A 19,624-nucleotide genomic window follows, 5' to 3' on the forward strand; every position below is an offset into this window, starting at 1 on the left:
AGTGCCCTGGCAGCCAGGAGGGCCAACTGTGTCCTGGGGTGCATCAGGCAAGGCATAGCCAGCCGGTCAAGGGAGGTGATTGTCCTGCTCTGGTCTGCACTGTTGCAGCCTCACCTGGAATATTGTGTGCAGTTTGGGGCACCACAATATAAGAAAGACATTAAGTTATTAGAGAGCTTCCAAAGGAGGGCAACAAAGATGGTGAAGGGCCTTGACGGGAAGCCGTATGAGGAGTGGCTGAGGTCACTTGGTCTGTTCAGCCTGGAGAAGGGGAGACAGGGGAAACCTCATCACAGTCTACAACTTCCTCATGAGGGGAAGAGGAAGAGCAGGCACTGATCTCTTCTGTCTAGTGACCAGTGACTGGACCCATGGGAATGGTCTGAAATTGTGTCAGGGGAGGTTTAGATTGGATATTAGAAAAAGGTTCTTTACCCAGAGGGTGGTTGGGCACTGGAACAGGCTCCCCAGGGAAGTGGTCACAGCACCAAGCCTGTCAGAGTTCAAGAATCATTTGGACGATACTGTCAGGCATATGGTATGACTCTTGGGGATGGTCCTGTGCAGGGCTAAGTGTTGGACTTGCTGATCCTTGTGGGTCCCTTCCAGTTCAGCATATTCTGTGATTCTGTGATAATGCACCTAATCTCTCATAGTTCAGTCATGTGTATGTGTCTGGGAGAAAAAGCTTGGGAGTTGAAGGGGAACTACTGCCATAAGACTCTTAGTTAATTTGAGTAATCTCTAACTTCTTTTAGGAGCCCCTGGTGGTCTAGTGGTAAAGGCGCGGCGCTATCACCGCCGAGACCCGGGTTCGATTCCCGGTCAGGGCCACTCCCGGGCAGGTGGAGCTCGTTAGCCCTTAAAGGCAACCCACCTACGTCCTAAGGACCTCGCTGCCACCGTCCAAGCTCGCTTGGCCCCGGCAGATGAACCTTAGGATTAAAGGGTGGGCTCAGTTCCGCGCACACTGTGTCTCACCTAAAAAAAAAATCCAATGTGCAGGCTGGAAGGTGTAAAGACCTTCCCCAGATCTTCGCTCGCGAAGACTGGCCATTATTATTAACTTCTTTTACCACAGCCACACTTCCTTCAATTTATTGTGCTAAACAATTTTTTCATGTTGTAACTGATTGATGGATGAGGGCTACAGAACAAAGTATCCATGAAGGTATTTGTTGACTGAAACTTTCGAATGACAAAAAATGCACTTAAAGGACAATTTTTTTCTTTTATAACTCCTTTAAACATTATACCCTTTTTTCATATAATTTTAATTAGGAACTGTCATCATGAGTTTATTACTTCAATAAATATTTAGATGCAATAAGTTCATATCATTTATTAAAATGATTTATTTATTTCAGTGCCATCAGCTTCACTTAAAATGTGAAAATGGTACTGCATCTTTTGAGTGAGGAAACAGTTATGATTATTTTGCAAAAAAAAAAAAGTCTTTGCTATAATTTTTTGGTAGACATTTTCAGAAGTTACTGGTATCAAGTAAGAGATTTCAAAAAATACTGCTGTTGAAATTTTGACCCATAATGTACTTTGCTAGTGTTCAAAATGTTTGACCTTTGTCCATTTTCTTTTTTTCCTCTTTTAACATATTTACAAAGGGCAATAAATTCACACTGAGATACTATTTTCTCCTTCTAAGCAGAAACTACTGGAAATACTTTGAATCCTATGCTGAGAGCATTTTAATCAGTTTTACTTCTATAATTGTTTTGAGGGGATAATATGCACTCTCTTTTCCTCCCTCCATCTTTTCTGTCACAGAACTTCTCCACAAAGGAGTAACCTCAATAACAAATCTTGAAGGTTGGGTGGGACATCCTTTGGATCCGATTGGCACCCTCTTCAGTAGCCTGATTGAAGCCTGCAGGGTAGATGATGAGAGCTTCCATGGATTCTCAGACTTCACGGGTAAGGCCATGCAAAGGGAGTAATCTTCTCTAAGTCTTCAGTAACCAGAGGCATTTTTCTATCTTACCTTTCCCAATTAACTTGGAAGCCAGTGTCTTTATAGTATAAGAACTCGCATTTGCATTCCCTAAGAAAACACAGGGGAGAGAGAATGTTTACAGTACATTTTTGTCATAAGTTATATGAAAGCCTTCAAAAATTACCAGTTACTCATTCTTGAAGACAATTCAACATTTTACGCTTGAAATAAAATGGAATAAGACTTTATAGCAGCAACCCTCTTTATATACATTGCTCTGTCTTCTTTTTGAGAAATTACAGGAAATCACAAAATTGTTGAGGTTGGAAGGCTCCTCTGGAGATAGTCTAGTCCACCTTCTCTGATCAGAGCAGAGTCACCTAGAGCAGGTTGCCCAGGACTGTGTCCAGTTGAGTTTTGAATAGTCCCAAGAATGAACACCACGCAACCTCTTATTGTGTTTGACCATCCTCACAGAAAAAAAGTGGTTTCTTATGCTCAGAAGTTTGTGCCCATTTCCTCTTGTCCCATCACAGGATACCACTGAGAAGAGTCTTGCTCTGTTTTCTTTACATTCTCCCAGCATATATTTATATATTTTGGTAAGATCCTACTGAGCCTTTTCTTTTCCTGGCTAAACAATCCCAGCCATCTCAGTCACTTATATGGGAGATGCTCCAGTCCTTTAATCATCTTTGTGGCCCCTCCCTGAATCTGCTCCAGTAGGTCCGTGGGGAGCCCAGTACTGAACATGGCACTCCAGGTGTGGGCTCACCAGTGCTGAGCAGAGGGGAAGGATCACCTCCCTCAATCTGTTGGCGATGCTCCTCCTATGCAGTCCAGGATGTTATTTGACTTCTTATCTACAACTGCTCATAATACTTCAAACTGATGACAAAACACTTAAAATTTATAACATACATGTTCTATAAAGTACATGGTCTATAAAAGTTATGAATTGGAAAATAGTGTTGTAGTATTGATACATGATTTAGGACAGGATGTATACGCCCATTTTAATTTCAGTATTTGCTTCACAAGGACCTTAACTGATTTATTCCTTATTCTCAGTCTCTTTCCACCTCTGCTGTAGTGTCTTATCACCTTCTGTGTGGTCAGAAACTTGATTCATTCCTCTACCTATAGATCCTTTATATGCACATCCCCAGTCTTCTTGGGGCTTTACCTCAAAACTCATTTTATTCAATTAGATTTTCTTCAATAAACTTCTAATCTCATATCCACCAATTCTGGAAGAATTCTTTGCAATTAGAAAAAAACCCAAAACAACCCCATGAAATAAAAGTAGTGTGTGTTGAAAAGCAAATTCCCCCTACGCACACATATGCAATCTACCAAATGCATTTTGCCATCTCATTTGCTGAAACTGTCCATCTCCTTATATCTGTACATTGCAACTTTTTGTTGCCAAACTGGACTGTAAGCTGCTAGAGGTTGATATAGCATTTTGTCATATGGTGTATTGGTGAAGTGCCAAATGAATCAGTAGTACTCTTTAAAGCAAATTATGGCTTGGTCTGTGTGGAATTTACAAGTAATCTTTACTAAAAGTAGCATTTCTAGTGTTAATAAAAGTCAGAATAATTATGCATGTTTATCATAAATACAACTGTAACAAATAAAAAAGCATGAAGAGAGCTCTAGCAAACAGAATGCTTTAAAGTTGTGGAGTTCCCAGGCCTACTGTATTTGCATTATCCTAATAGCTTCAACTGAAATCTATGCAGGTGTATAAGCACCTTCCCTTTCCATTTATACAACATCAAAGCTTTAAGGAAATGCAGAAATGGGTGGGGAAAAAAATTGAAATAGATCTTCCAATTTTGGCCTTATTAACACAAAGCTGGAGAAACTCCCTTTCTCCAAATCATGCATTTTAAAATGAAAACTTTTATTTTTACTCAAGTGGGCTTTTTAAAACCTAATTGTTTTGTGTATTTCTGCGATGTGGAATTGGATTGGGTAGTTTAGATTGGATGACTGGATATTGAGATTGCACTAGTAATTTAAATAATTTTTAAAAAATGAATACTGACAGAGGAAGCATTTGTAAATGTGGCATTATAGGCAGATTATGGATTTTAATGATTTCCTGATGTGTTTTTCTTTGTGTCGCCCTTTACAGAGAACATGGGGCAATGCAAATCTCTGGAGTACCAGCAGCTACCTGCACACAAGTTTTTAGAAGAAGGGGAATCTTATTTAATACTGGCTGTGGAAGTAGCATTGATAGGGCTGGGACAGCAACGGATAATGCCAGATGGCTTGTATGCACAAGAGAAGGTTTGTCGAAATGAGGAGCAGCTCATTTCTAAGCTACAGGAAATTGAATTGGATGATACTCTGGTGAAGATTTTTCGAAAACAAGCAGTCTTCCTATTAGAAGGTAGCTCAATGTAGATGCTAACTGCTTTTTAAAACTGTCTTCACTTAAGCCCACTGAATTAGTATTCCAGTGGAAACTGCCTTACACATTTAAGATGGTTTTTGATGTAGAACTCCAGCAAAATTTTATTTCCAATCTCTTATGAAAATCAAACATACTTCAGATATGACATGACTGTAGAGATAAAGCATCTATTGACCTACAAGCCTTTATTTTTAAGTTTTATTGCATTTTGTTATTTAGATTTGTTTAGTATCCTAATTATACAACCCAGGCTCACAAATAATATAGACATCAATTATCGTCAACAGTTCTTGGGTAATAAATGTCATTTGAATACTGAAAAAGGACTGGCAGCTTTGTAAATGTATGAAGATTTTTACCTCTGTTCCCAAGTGAAGAGCTCAGAAAACTCAAATTTGCTGGGACAGAAAAATAACATTTTCTTTGTAACAATTAGGAAAATGAGTTGCCTCAGAAGTTTGTATCATACCTGAAAATTGAAATATATGGGCAAATATTGAGGCTTAAGGCCTGGTCTTGTGACTAAATTTTGATTAAGAGAAATAACTTGCATTGCAATAAAATCTGTACAAAAAAAGTGCATGTTTTTGCCTTATCTTTTAAAAGGCTTGACATATAGCACTTAAACCTCCCGTTCACAGAGTAGTCTCGTGCGTTCTAAGGTTGTCATTCTAGTTTTGGGGTTTTTTTAAATCAAGGAAAAAAGGCATGGTCCAAGTTTTGAGTGCTTACTCAAGGGATGGTGGGGAGTTTGATACTGCTCTGGGTAAGTTGTGAAGATTGTTACATAGCAGTCAGGTTTTGCTTTCTTTCTATAAGACATTTGTTTTTTAAAACTATTTCTTTATGGAGGAGATGCAGTATGTTGTTTAGGGTTCTCAGCTTTGAGTCACTATTATTGCCCAGATCCTTAAAGACTTTGGTACCTACTGGTGATGCCATTTGAAACTGTAGAGGAGCTGCACCATAATGAGAGTTTCCATTATGGTATGACTGTAACTGCTGCTTTATGGCCTTTGGACAAGAACATCTTCTTGCTGGATCCAACTATTCACCACCATAGAGGTATCCTATGGATTATAAAATCAATTTGATAGATCTATTTACTGGTAAGGATGCTGTATGAGGAAAAGGCAGGATTTCTCTCAAGTATTCTCTGATACTATGATCACTGATATTCTCTTTGTTTTCTTAGAGTAGTAAACAAGTGATCATAGGAGAAAAACTGCTAAAATGGCTATTGACAAAATTGCTGTGGTGAGCAGTGTGCAACAATGGTCTTGCATTACTGCATGCTGAGAAATTTGGCTTTTCTGCAATAGCTTCAGTTTACTCCAGGCAAGGCAGAAACTGACAGATCACATGGAGGAAAAACTGTGCAGTGATTTAAGATTCTAATCATATCAATTGTGGTTTGATAGTTGAAGTTCTGTAGATATAATAAAGAAAGCTTAATCCAGTATTAAGCTGATTTCTATGCTGTTAATGCAGATTAATGCATGCTCTATGTAGCTACCATTTGAATGAGTGGGAAAGGAGAACATAAGACTGCGTTGCAAGAACTGTTCTATTTTTTTGCTTGAGTCAATGGCAGACTATATTTTCATATAAATACTTTGTCATGTATTCTTTGCGTCCTAGTTCTGAATGGACCACCAACTGGCAAACATTCATGAAATGGCTTCTTTCACTGAAGCAATGCCAGCTAGTTTTTGAACTTTTCAACTTTAAATGATTGAGACACACTGTCACCTACTTAATCTTCATTGATGTTTCCATTGTGATTAACCCCAACCTTCAGAAATGCCCACCTATGGAGCTCAGATTTTTTTTTTTTTTTACATGCCTAGTGATTTTATCTGCATTTTGTGCTAAGGCACCAGTTAAAAACATTGCTGAAACAGCTGTGCTGGTCCAAGTTGTTACCATCTCTCTCTCATGGAGTTCATCATCCCATGCAGCAGAAGTGGTTGAATAAATTTTGTGAGTACTCCTTATCTGCTTCAGTGAAGTGTCAGTCATCTTAGTTTGAACCACTGCTGGAAGCTATGACACATGTGACTGCAATGAAGAAGTGTGCTCATTCATCCATCCAAGTGTGGTGGGTTGGAATCTCTAGTAGAAGAGGAAGTAGTAACTTCTAGGACTGCTGGATGCTATTTGTGCAATAATTGTCCAATAATACTTAATGTAAGATTCTTATTCTGTATCTTGCAATGTTTAACACCTGTACCTCTAACCACTGAAGTAAAAAACTGCTTGACATAATTTTCCTATTAATAGGAATAACAGTGTAAAGGTTGCAGGAAAAATGTAAAAATGGAATTCTCATGTACTGTGAATATTCAGAACTCAGGAAGCAAATAGTTTCATGTAATTTTTTTTACATTGTCATTTCTGTTGTCAGTCTTAACATTGCTGTTATGAAGTACTGCACTGAGTGTGAGCAAAATCTATTGCCCCAACAACGGGAATAGCTTCTCCACAACAAATACAATTTTAAAGATTGTGTGGCTATAATAGACTAACAAAACCAACTTCAGTGCAAGATCTGACCTAGTCTTCTCTGGAGACCAAGTCCAAACCAAAGGGTTATTTAAATGCCTAATGTCAGGTGAGACATAATTAGGGATCAGGTGCTACTGTAGTGATTAGTCATGTAACTTCAATTAAAGATACCTGGTTTTCCACTGTAGACACTTTTTTTTGTGGATTTGTGATAAAGCAATTATGCACCAACAGAGGGTGCATAGGAATTCACGTGCACAATATAACAACACAGAGGCAAAGCTAGGATTATCACTTTCTACTTTTGCATACCATAGATTTTCTGAATGAGCCCCATGGAACCCTGGGACCATTCTGTCATTTGTATGTGCACTGGTAGTGTGCTTAGTACTCTAAAATTTACAGTGTATCTTGTTGTCTCAAAGAATAAATGGTATTTAATATACTTGTAATATATTTAAAAAAAATATCAATGTAACTTTACCTTTTGCACAGCAAGCTGTCTCTGAATACCAATTCTAACTCAAGGTATAGTTGTTGCAGTTGAGGTGGGAACAACACGGCTTCAGGAAACCAGGAACTCCTTATTACAGCCACTGCAGCTACTTTTATAGAGTTTTCGGTGACACGTACACGCACAATTGGTTTTCAGTAACATAAATAACTCACAATTGGACATACATCTGCGCATGTCTAAAAACAATGAGTCAGCATTCCTGACAGGAAATCCATTCTGTGTCACAGTCCTTTTTGTCTGTGGCTGACACTCTGCCAGGTGTAGATGTTCCATCTTTGATTTCTCAGTTACACAGAGACCCCAGAACCAACTGGGCTCTCCCATATATAGTGAATGCTTTTAAAGGTCCAGAAGTTGGGTTTTAACTGTGAAGACTGATATTCTCTTTCTTTTTCCCACAGCTGGACCATATAGTGGTTTAGGTGAAATCATCCATCGAGAGAGTGTTCCAATGCACACATTTGCCAAGTACCTTTTCACCTCTCTCCTACCTCATGATACTGAATTGGCATACAAAACTGCACTGAGAGCCATGAGGTATGTATTGACAAGTCATCTAGAAAGAACACAAGCAGCAGTTTGAAAAAGGGGGAAAAGCTTGGTAATCAAGAAGCATTCTTTTCTTTAAGGAGAAATTACTTTGGTTGTGTCATCTGTAAAAGCAATCCATGTCTGTACTAACTACAACATAATAATTTATAAATATACAATTAGTGTTTATATACAACTATAAACCAGCATTGTATGTTACAAATCCTTCTATTGGAATGTGTGATTTTGTGTTAAACAACAGCTTTAGCATGTGTGTGTGTTCTCTTACTGGTGTGGTTGTGTGTGTGTATGATGCTAGTGGTGAGGAAATGAGGAAAGAGGCATCTCAGCAGCAGTCTTGGGATCATCTGCTGCTTAGTTGCTTCCCCCCACTTTATGTACTGACCATGATTTCATATGGTCTGCAATATCCCTTTGGTTAGTTAGGGTCCCCTGTCCTGACTGCCCACTCCCAACCTCCATGCACCCTGTGGTGGGTTGACCTTGGCTGAATGCCAGGTGCCCCCCAACAGCTCTATCACTCCCCTTCCCAGCTGGACAGGGGAGATAGTAAGGTGGAAAAAACAACTCGTGGGTTGGGATAAGGCAGGTTATTTAATAATAATGGCCAGTCTTCGCGAGCGAAGATCCGGGGAAGGTCTCTACACCTTCCAGCCTGCGCATTGGATTTTTTAGGTGAGACACAGTGTGCGCGGAACTGAGCCTACCCTTTAATCCTAAGGTTCATCTGCCGGGGCCAAGCGAGCTTGGACGGTGGCAGCGAGGTCCTCAGGACGTAGATGGTTTGCCTACAGGGCTAACGAGCTCCATCTACCCAGGGAGTGTCCCTGACTGGGAATCGAACCCGGGCCTCGGCGGTGACAGCGCCGCGCCCTTAACCACTAGAACACCAGGGGCTCCTAGCAGGTTATTTAAAGCAAAAAGTAAAGCAGAAGCTTACGTGTGCAAAAAGCGAAGTGAAAGATAGCATGGTTTATCCTCTACTTCCCATGAGCAGCGATGGTCAGCCACTCCCGAGAAGCAGGGCTTCAGCACGCATGACGGTTTCTCAGCAAGCAGCCATTGGAGACAATGCCTGCCTTCCTTCCTGATCCTTGCCTTAGCTTTTATATCTGAGCCGATGTCATATGGTATGGAATATCCCTTTGGTCAGTTTGGGTCAACTGGCCTACTTGTGTCCCCTCCCAGGATGTTGCCCTCAACTGAGAAAGGAATGTTACAGTGCTGATGCTGTGCTCAGCAGTAACCAAAACACCAGTGTGTTATCAACACCCTTCCAGCTCCCAATGCAAAGCACAGCACTGTGAGGGCTACTATGGGGAAATGAACTCCAACTCAGCCAGACCCAATACAACCTCCACCCCTTATTCCATACCATTTACGTCATACTCAGTTCCCATATCTGACTATGTCCCGCGCTTGCACAGATCTTGTTTAATGGCCTTCTTCCACCCCTTCAGGTCTTGGGCTCCATTCCATTGGATGGGTACCCAGGGCAGGAGGACCAATTGATTGTTGGGCACCAACCCCAGCCCAGCTCAGATCATTGTCACACTGTCCTTGCTCCTCACAGAATTCGTTCTTCATTATCCTGTGTCTACTTCCTGCAATATACAACTCAGAACACACATCATCTTTCCCCCACGGTTAAATCTCCTTGAGGCACACACTGGCTCTCCCCATCTTCCCTCATTACCTACCAGGTACACCCTGGTCCCTGAGCAAAGACAATCCCATGGATGGGTTTACCTTTTCTCATGGGAGGAGAAACCCACACTGACTTCCCCAACCACTTCCTCATGTGTAGTACTGTGACTTTATCCCCTCCCACAGTGTGTAGGGGTTTTGTTTGGGCAGGACCAGGGTGGTTGGCAGATCTCCTAGTGTTGACCAGCCAAGTGGCTTCAGCTAAATTTGCCTTCCAATACTTCCACGTCCCATTACCTAATGCTCTTAACATAGTGTTCAACAGTCCATTATACCTCTCAAATTTCCCAGAGGCTTGTGGGTGATAAGGGATATGATAGATTCACTCGATGCCATGTTTCTTTGCCCAAGAACTTATGAGATTATTCCAAAAGTGAGTCCCACTGTCTGATTCAATTCTCTCTGGGGTCCCATGTCGCCACAGAATGTACCTCTTGAGGCCTAAGATGGTGTTTCGAGCAGTGGCCTGGTTTACAGGATATGTTTCCAGCCAACCAGTCATTGCCTCCACCATGGTGAGTATGTAGCTCTTGCCCTGGCATGTTCATGGCAGTGGTCCAATGTAGTCAATTTGCCAGGCCTCACCATAATGGAAACTCAGCCACCGCCCTCTATTCCAGGGAGATTTTACTCGCATGGCTCACTTAATTGCCACACACATTTCACATTCATGAATAACCTGTGTGATGGCCTCCATGGTCAGGTCCACCCCTCGATCACGAGCCCATCTGTATGTTGCATCTCTTCCTACATGTCCTGATATTTCATAGGCCCATCAGGCTATAAATAGCTCACCCTTCTGCTCCCAGTCTAAGTCTGCCTGGGCTATTCCAATCTTAACAGCCTTATCCACCTGCCTATTTTTCTGATGTTCTTCAGTGGCATGACTTTTGGGCATGTGAGCATCGACGTGAGGAACTTTCAGAGTCATGTTTTCCACCCATGCAGGGATGTCCTGCCACAATGCAGCAGTCCAGATGTGTTTACCCCTGCGTTGCCAATTGACCTTCCATTGCTGTAGCCACTCCCATAGGGTGTTAGCCACCATCCAGGATTCAGTATAGAGGTATAGCACAGGCCACTTTTCTCGTTCGGCAATCTTTAGGGCTGTTTGAATGGCTTTCACTTCTGCAAACTGGCCTGACTCACCCTCTCCTTCAGCAGCTTCGTATGGGACTCCACACAGCAGCTTTCCACCTCTGATGGTTTCCTACCACATGGCAAGATCCATCAGTAAATAGAGTGTAGCCTCTTTCGTTTTCTGGTAACTTGTTATATGGTGGTGCTTCTTGGGCACAAGTCACCTCTTCAGGCAATGCTCCAAAATCCCTGCCTTCTGGCCAGTCCATAATGTCTTCCAGGGTTTCTGGGAAATTGGGTTTTCCCATTCAAGCTTGTTGTGTGATCAAAGCTACCCACTTGTGTCATGTAGCACTGGTTGCATGATGTGTTGAGGGGATGTTCCCTCTGAACATCAAGTGCAGCACGGGCAATCACGGTGCCTAGATGAGACAGGCTTCTGTTCCAACAACTTCTGAGGTGGCTCGAACCCCCTCATAGGCTGCTAATATCTCCTTTTCAGTTGGCATGTAGTGGACTTGTGATCCTCCATAACCCTGGCTCCAAAACCCTAATGGTCAACCTCAGGTTTCTCTGGTGTTTTCTGCCAGAGGCTCCAGGTGAGACCATGCTCCCCAATTGCCATGTAGAGAATATTTCACACAGCCGGCCCTGTTCAAACAGGCCCCAGAGTTACCACACAGTCTATCTCCTGCTTGATCTGCTCAAAGGCCTGTTGTTGCTCAACGCCCCACTCGAAATGGTTCTTCTTCCAGGTCACTCAATAGAGGGGGCTCACAAGCTGGCTGTAACCTGGAATGTGCATCCTCCAGAAACCCACAAGGCTTGTGTTTCCTTCTTGTTAGCCAGTGGAGACATAGATGCTATTTTGTTTACTACATCCATGGGCACATGATGGTGTCCATCCTGCAATTTTATTCACAAGAACTGAATCCTCTGTGAATGTCCCTTTACCTTACTTTGTTTTATGGTAAAATCAGCTTTGAGAAGAACTAGGACTATTTCCCTTCCTTTCTCAAAAATTTCTTCTGCTGCCTTGCCCCATGCAATGATATCATCAATATATTGCAGGTGCTCTGGAGCTCCCCCCTGTTACAGTGCAGTCTGGATCAGTCCATGGCAGATGGTTGGGCTGTGCTTCCACCCCTGGGGCAGTCGATTCCAGGTATACTTGACACCCCTCCAAGTGAAGGCAAAATGTGGCCTGCACTCTCTTGCCAGAGGAATGGAGAAAAATGCATTGGCAATATCAATTGTGGCACCACTGGACTGCCTTTGACTCCAATTTTTATTGAAGTTCCACCATGTCTGGCACAGCAGCACTCAGAGGTGTCATGACTTCATTCAGGCCATGATAGTCCACTGTCAGCCTCCACTCCCCATTAGTCTTTTGAACTGGCCATAAGGGGCTGTTAAAGGGTGAGCAGGTCCTGTTGATCACTCCTTGTTTCTCCAGTTGACAAATTAGTTCATGGATGGGAATTATGGAGTCTCAGTTGGTGAGATACTGCTGTCGGTGCACTGTTCTGGTGGCAATGGGCACTTGTTGGTCTTCGACTTGCAGCAATCACACGATGGAAGGATCTTCTGGGAGGCCAGGCAGGGCAGATAATTGTTTGATCTTCTCTGTAGCCACAGTAGCTACACCAGAGCCTATCGATACCCCTTGGGATCTTTGAAATATCCCCTCCTGAGGTAATCAATGCCAAGGATACAAGGGGCCTCTGGGCCAGTCACAATGGGGTACTTTTCCCACTTGTCCCCTCTTAAACTGGCTTCAGCCTCTAATACAGACAACTCCTGGCATCCCCGTCACTCCAGAGGTCCAGATGGGTTCTGAACTTCTGTGCCTCGATGGCATTAGTGTGCACTGTGCACCCGTATCTACCAAAGCTCTATACCTCTGTGGATCCGATGTCCCAGGCCATCGAATCCACGCAGTCCAGTAGACCCAATCATCCCTTTCCTCCTCCTGGCCAAAGGCAGGAACCCTCTATTCCTGTTCCTGGTCAGAGTATTCACTGTCTGACCTTTGCGATGCCAGACCAGAGGTCCCCTCACCAGGATCAAAGGAATTGGTCTCTGTCCTTTTACATCTGAGAGGTCGCTGATTTCTTTCTTGGGTCTCTGTGGCAACTACATGGACAGCTTTCCTGGGTGACCCCTTCTTAACAGTTCTCTTCCCTCTTAATTCACGTACTTGGGCTTCCAGCTTAAAGGTGGGTTCACCATCCCACTTCTTCATGTCTTCCCCTGGTCGTGCAGAAAGAACTAGAATTCACCACAATGCCTGCGCTTGGGGCTTCCTTTCCCTCTGACTGGGGCAGGAGGGGACTGATCTCTTGGGCTGCCCCTGAGATATGAGGTGCTGGTCAATGGGAATGAGGAAGTGCCCAGAGTTTCTTCTACATTTCAAAGCCAGGAGGACATCACCTCTACAGTTGGTGGATTCATCTTTGGGTAATATACTGTTACCAGGCTGTTAGAATATGACACAGGGGCTCTTTGAACCACCTTCCTCCACATGGCCATCGTGCAAGGAACATCTTCTGGGGTTTTGGGGGTGTCATCCCTTCTTAGGTTACTATAGATTATTTCCAGCATTGCTAATTCTCTCAAGTACTGGATACCTTCATCTGCTGTGGCCCACTTTCTTGGGGAGATCATTAGATCTTCCTTGAATGGATACCTTGCCCTCATGCCTGAGAGGAGCTGTCTCCAAAGACTGTAAATTTTTCTCTCCTTTCCAGTTCCTCTTTCAATTTCACAATCTCTGGCAAGGGATCGCAGCTGTTGGGTTTCATGACCTTCCAGTTGTTGACTATCAGCCCTGTTGTCCCAGCATCGAAGCAACCAGGTAGGAATCTGCTCACCAGGCTGGTGGCTGTAATCTTTCTGCAAGTCCTGGCGTTCTGATGAGGTCAGGGACCAGGTAACTTCGGTTTCCTGTTTTATTTGTCTGACTTCCTTTGTTGAAGGACTGGCTTTTTTATCTACCCACTCCCCTCCTTCTACTCCTTCTCCTTCTTCCTTTTCCTCCATTACTAATCGCTGATATGGACCTGTAACTTGCCTTATCCATTTCTTCCTTTTCACTGCTGGGGCAATGACTGTAGTTGTTGTGGTGTGAGTCCCTACCTAAGCCATAGTGTCCTCCATTGCAGTTTGTATCCCTGCCTCCACTACAGTCTTCTGAGAGTATTGATAAATAATGATATAATAATGGCCAGTCTTCGCAAGCGAAGATCCGGGGAAGGTCTTTACACCTTCCAGCCTGAACATTGGATTTTTTTTTAGGTGAGACACAGTGTGCGCGGAACTGAGCCCACCCTTTAATCCTAAGGTTCATCTGCCGGGGCCAAGCGAGCTTGGACGGTGGCAGCGAGGTCCTTAGGACGTAGATGGGTTGCCTTTTAAGGGCTAACGAGCTCCACCTGCCCGGGAGTGGCCCTGACCGGGAATCGAACCCGGACCTTGGCTGTGACAGCGCCACGCCCTTACCACTAGACCACCAGGGGCTCCTGAGAGTATTGAACTGTGGCTCAATAAGCACAGGCCAGGCCCCAGTACAGGACAAGAAGCTGCTGGCTTTGATTAGGGTAGGCAAGGCACCCTTCCATCAGGTCAGTTTGCTAGGGTCGAATACCTGTTCAGGTGTGAAGTCCCAGGAAATAGGAGGTGTCAAATGCCCTAGGAACCTGCCCAAATCCTTCCACACACCCTGCCACCCAGGAACTTGGCACCTCAGGGTGCATCCCAATATATCATCACCTAAAGTTTGTTTTCTCCTACACCAGGATAACACCAGATTCCAAGAACTCCATAATGTGCTGACAGTATTAGTAAAAGTAACATTACCAAACAGCTCACATAAGGATTAGCAAGGAGCATGGGAGACTTCATTATAAAACCATTTATATCAATGTTGGGGGGGGAGGGGAAAGTGTATTCCTCCATCATTCCCAGATAGCTCCCCAGAAGATAACAACTCCCCAAGCATAACAAGGTCATTAGTGTAAAAGCAAAGCACAGAGCCATTGTTTAGATTAGTATGTTCCCAAAACTTAGCAAAATTAAGTGATAAGCAGTGCAACCAGCAAACTCCGTGTCCTGCACAGGAGCTTGCTATTCAATAGCTATTATTACTATAGCATGAGATAGATAGGTAGACATATATATATATATATAAATGACTTTATCTTGCCCCACATTGGGTACCAGAAAGGACTGTGGTGGGTTGACCTTGGCTGAATGCCAGGTGCCCACCTAGCTACTCTATCACTCCCCTTCCCAGCTGGACAGGGGAGATAGTAAGGTGGAAAAAACAACTCGTGGGTTTGGATAAGGCAGGTTATTTAAAGCAAAAAGTAAAGCAGAAGCTTGCGTGCGCAAAAAGCGAAAGATAGCATGGTTTATCCTCTACTTTCCATGAGCAGCGATGGTCAGCCACTTCCAAGAAGCAGGGCTTCAGCACATGTGATGGTTTCTCAGAAGGCAGCCACTGGAGACAAAAAATGCCTGCCTTCCTGCTCCTTGCTTTAGCTTTTATATCTGAGCCGATGTCATATGGTATGGAATATCCCTTTGGTCAGTTTGGGTCAGCTGGCCTACTTGTGTCCCCTCCCAGGATCTTACCCTCAACTGAGGAAGGAATGTTACAGTGCTGATGCTGTACTCAGCAGTAGCCAAAACACCAGTGTGTTATCAACACCCTTCCAGCTCCTAATGCAAAGCACAGCCCTGTGGGGGCTACTGTGGGGAAATGAACTCCAACTCAGCCAGACCCAATACACACCCACAGTCCCATTGCCAGCATGGCAGTATGAGAAGCAGAAAAGGCTTTTGCTCTATGTAAGCCCTGCTCAGCAATAAAAAACCCATCTCTGTGTTATCAACACTGTGTTCAGCACAAATCCAAAACACGGCCCCATACCAGCGTGTGAAGAAAATTGACTCTACACCAGCCAAAACTAGCACACTCTAGAAAGCTAAATGGGGAGAAAATAGTCCCATGTTCAAAGGACTAAATGGGAGGGCATTCATAAGAACAAAACAGCTACTATCAAGTCAGCCCAAAGGTCTACTTAGATTGTTTGGGCTTTTTTGCCTCCAAGAGTGTCTAATAGTAGAGGTTGGGGAAAGAATCTAAGAAATATGAAAAGTGACTTTGCATACTGGTTACTTATGATTATAATTTTAGAATCAGAATTTTTAGAATTAGAATTTTTAAAAGATTAATTTTATAAAGTAGATGTGTCCCTGTATTTCATTTCAGTCACTACCTTAAGTGTTTCTCAGAGATTGTGGGGAGCTTTCCTCCTTAAACTAAACTACTGAAACAACATTAAAAGGCTAGAATAGACATCTATCAGTAGCTTTGCACGGTGCACTGAATACTTCAGTGAATGTGACGGCAGTATGCCATTCCTCTTAAACATTTATCAAAGTTAACTTCCCGTGATGACAACTCTGGAGTATTTTGCCTCTCTGCATTCAAAATCATCTGTTGCCATTTCTTTTTCTTCTTAATCCTCTTTTAGTATGTGGAACACTCAGTGTGAAATCAATAGAATCTGAGACCATAAGGCCTTTCTTTCATGCACTTCAGGTCTGCAAGGACAGGGTGCACTATCTTTGATGGTCACTTCTGTCTACAGTTCTCTGCTTGCAACACTGAAACATATGAAGTACAGCCTTGGAGGATGTGGATCTGCAGTGACATAGTTGACTGCTCACTTGGAATCTGAACTTGAATGTTTGGTTTAGTTTGGCTAATTCCCTGTTAAGCCTGAATTTCAACCCAGTCTTTGTGAGTCAGACTTCAGTAGTGATGTTTCATCACAAAGTAACTTTGCTAAAACCTAGCTAAATAATTGATGTTTGAAAGTGAAAAAAATGAAGAATGCTAAATTTGCTTGTGCTTGTTATAATGTTCCCTAATCTTGTCAAAATCACGTGAAAGCCACCAATTCACTACAGCCTTTCTTTTCACAGCAAAGGAACAATAGAAGCTGACAATGAAATTCAAAGTGACAAAATATTTTCCTTTCATGCTTTTTGTCTCTTTGTGGTTACTTATAACCTAATAATACTTTTTGCATTAAGTAGTTAGGATTTTTCCTGTTTGTTGAAATGATTTAATAATGCATTTTTTTCTCCCCCCTCTGTGTTTGGGAAAAAATCAGCTAGAGAATTTATATGTATTTTAGTTTTACATATATAAAGCTATATAGATGTGCCTCAGTATTACTAAGGAAGAGATTTGACTCTTGATACAAAACAAAAGGGAAGTATTTTTTTTCATATTAACATGTGCATTATTAGATATTGGTAGTCTAGGATTTAGGGACTTTAAAAATTAGTTCATACTTATTTGAACAGCAAAATGTCTTTTATGGTATGTCTATTTATTTCAAGGTCAAAACCCGAATGACTTATTGAATGTCACTCCCCCTTACTTAGAGCATATGCAAGTGAGGAAAGTATATTCCAAATATTGGAAAATACTTACCTGTTCTCAATATGATGGAGAACTACTCTATCTTCCTTCCTGAGGACAGTGGTTCAAAGACTGAAATAAGGCAGGGGAAAAAACTCTATGGATGATGCAAAAACTCTCTGCTGCCTTGGTTAATGAATGGCTGTCATGATTTAACCCCAACCAACAGCCAAGAACCACACAGCCGCTTGCTCACTCCCCCACCAGTGGGACCAGGGAGAGAACTGGAAGGATAAAAGCCAGAAAACTTGTGGGTTGAGATAAAGACAGTTTAATAGGGAAAGCAAAAGCCGCACACACAAGCAAAGCAAAACAAGGAATTCATTCACTGCTTCCCATGGGCAGGCAGGTGTTAAGCCATCTCCAAGAGAGCAGGGCATAACAGTTACTTGGGAAGACAGATGCCATCACTCCAAATGTGTGTGTCCCCCCCCCTTCCTCCTTCTTCCCCCCCACTTTATATACTGAGCATGATGTCATATGGTATGGAATATGCCTTTGGTCAGTTGGGGTCAGCTGTCCTGGCTGTGTATCTTCCGAACCTCCCATGCACCCCCAACTTCCTTGCCAGTGTGGCAGTATGAAAAGTAGAAGAAGCCCTGGCTCTGTGTAAGCAATGCCCAGCAATAACAAAACCATCTTTGTATTATCAACCCTGTGTTCAGCACAAATCCAAAACACAGCCCCATACCAGCCACTTTGAAGAAAATTTACCCTACCCCAGCCCAAACTAGCACAATGGCTTTATTGTCCTGTGAATTCCTGCAGATGCCCATTGATGTAGGCAAGTTTGGTAAATGGACTTTTAAGATTCTCCAAGAAAAGAAGTTGTTTTCCAATATCTTTATACCCCAAACTGCACATTTAATAAACAAGGTCAAATGTTCTTGCAGCTTTAGTTTTGCTTATGAATAACCCAATACAATAATGGTGTAAGGAAGAGGATTTCTTTCTTATTTCAGGTTGCGAGTATTGGAATCTACGACTCCTTTGGGAGATATGTCCCATCCACACCACATTGTATCAGTTGCTCCAAACCGATATCCCCGCTGGTTCACCCTAAGTCACATCGAATCCCAGCAATGTGAGCTGGCATCCACCATGCTAACAGCAGCCAAAGGTACATTGCTGTAAATTACCTACTTAACTAAGTGTATGCTTTTAATATTTCATGGAATAAACAGATTATAAAACTTGTGTTTAGGAATTCAAATTGCAGTCTGACAGGAGCTTGAAAGGGGAACAACAAACTGAACTGACTTAAACTTGTCACTTCATTTTCTAGAAAAGTGGTTAAACTAGATAAATGGTAGCCAGATGGGCTTGATTTGAGGCTGGTGAAATAGCTTTTTGTTATTCTGATGCACAATATAGATTGTGAAATCCAAGAGTGGACAAATCACTTCTAAAATTCACAAATCAGGATGACTTTTGGCCATGTACTACACAAACACCATCAGGCACTAGAGGAGTTTGTGCTGTCTTGCATCTTTTGTTCATGTAATTTAATTATGGAAGGTTTATAAAAAGCAAAATGTGGATAACTGAAACATTGTACTATTTCATAGCAATGGCAAGCTCAATTATAATGCATTTCAGGATGTTTTGGAAGCTTGTTCTGTTTACACCTTGCAGGTGATGTTCAGAGGCTGGAAACAGTGTTAAAATCCATTCAGAAAAATATCCACTCCTCATCACACATCTTCAAACTTGCCCAGGATGCATTTAAAATAGCAACACTCATGGACAGCTTGCCAGACATCACTCTTCTGAAAGTTTCTCTGGAGTTGGGCCTTCAGGTATTTCCCTCATTCATTATTTCTACAGTAGAAGACAGGAATTTTACCCTGTGTTGGTGGGTACAGCTTTTTAAGTCACACTGAGGAGCCTCTTAAAGACCCTCTTTGGGCTTTGTCTGGAATTTTTAGATTCTGTTTTCTGATGTAAAGCACAGTTGACTGGTAAACACAGACCAAGGATCTGAACAGTTCCTTTGTGCCATTTGAGTGGAAGAGAGAACTTGGAGCAGTTGGCTGCAGGGTGCTCCTCTGTTCAGGGCTGAGAAAGGACCAATGCAATGGGTTTGGGAGTATATGTAGGGATGGCTAGAGAGCAAAATTATTCTGCTTTCCAGAAATCATAGTATCATAGAATAGTTTGGGTTGGAAGGGACCTTTAAAGGTGATCTAGTCCAACCCCCCTGCAATAAGCAGGGACATCTTCAACTAGATAAAGTTACTCAGAGCCCCATCCAACCTGATCTTGAATGTTTCCAGGGATGGGGCATCTACCACCTCTCTGGGCAACTTGTGCCAATGTTTCACCACCCTCATTGTAAAAAATGTCCTTATAACTAGTTTGAATCCACCCATTTTCAAG

The 19,624-nt window shown here is 42.6% G+C and overlaps 1 protein-coding gene across 9 annotated transcripts in view; it reads left to right on the forward strand.

The window, feature by feature from the left end:
* The window catches only part of LOC126652333 (zinc finger SWIM domain-containing protein 6), a 139,333-nt gene that overhangs the window by 96,290 nt on the left and 23,419 nt on the right, over nucleotides 1-19,624 (forward strand). For all 9 annotated transcript variants that reach the window (XM_050339061.1, XM_050339067.1, XM_050339070.1 and 6 more), the window contains 5 exons: nucleotides 1,786-1,932; nucleotides 4,098-4,358; nucleotides 7,809-7,944; nucleotides 18,208-18,365; nucleotides 18,881-19,044. In XM_050339061.1, coding sequence (XP_050195018.1) covers nucleotides 1,786-1,932; nucleotides 4,098-4,358; nucleotides 7,809-7,944; nucleotides 18,208-18,365; nucleotides 18,881-19,044 — 866 coding nt within the window. The remainder of the gene's footprint in view (nucleotides 1-1,785; nucleotides 1,933-4,097; nucleotides 4,359-7,808; nucleotides 7,945-18,207; nucleotides 18,366-18,880; nucleotides 19,045-19,624) is intronic.

This window comes from Myiozetetes cayanensis, unplaced genomic scaffold (assembly GCF_022539395.1).
Source record: "Myiozetetes cayanensis isolate MyiCay16 unplaced genomic scaffold, myiCay2020 scf77, whole genome shotgun sequence".
Lineage (NCBI taxonomy): Eukaryota > Metazoa > Chordata > Aves > Passeriformes > Tyrannidae > Myiozetetes > Myiozetetes cayanensis.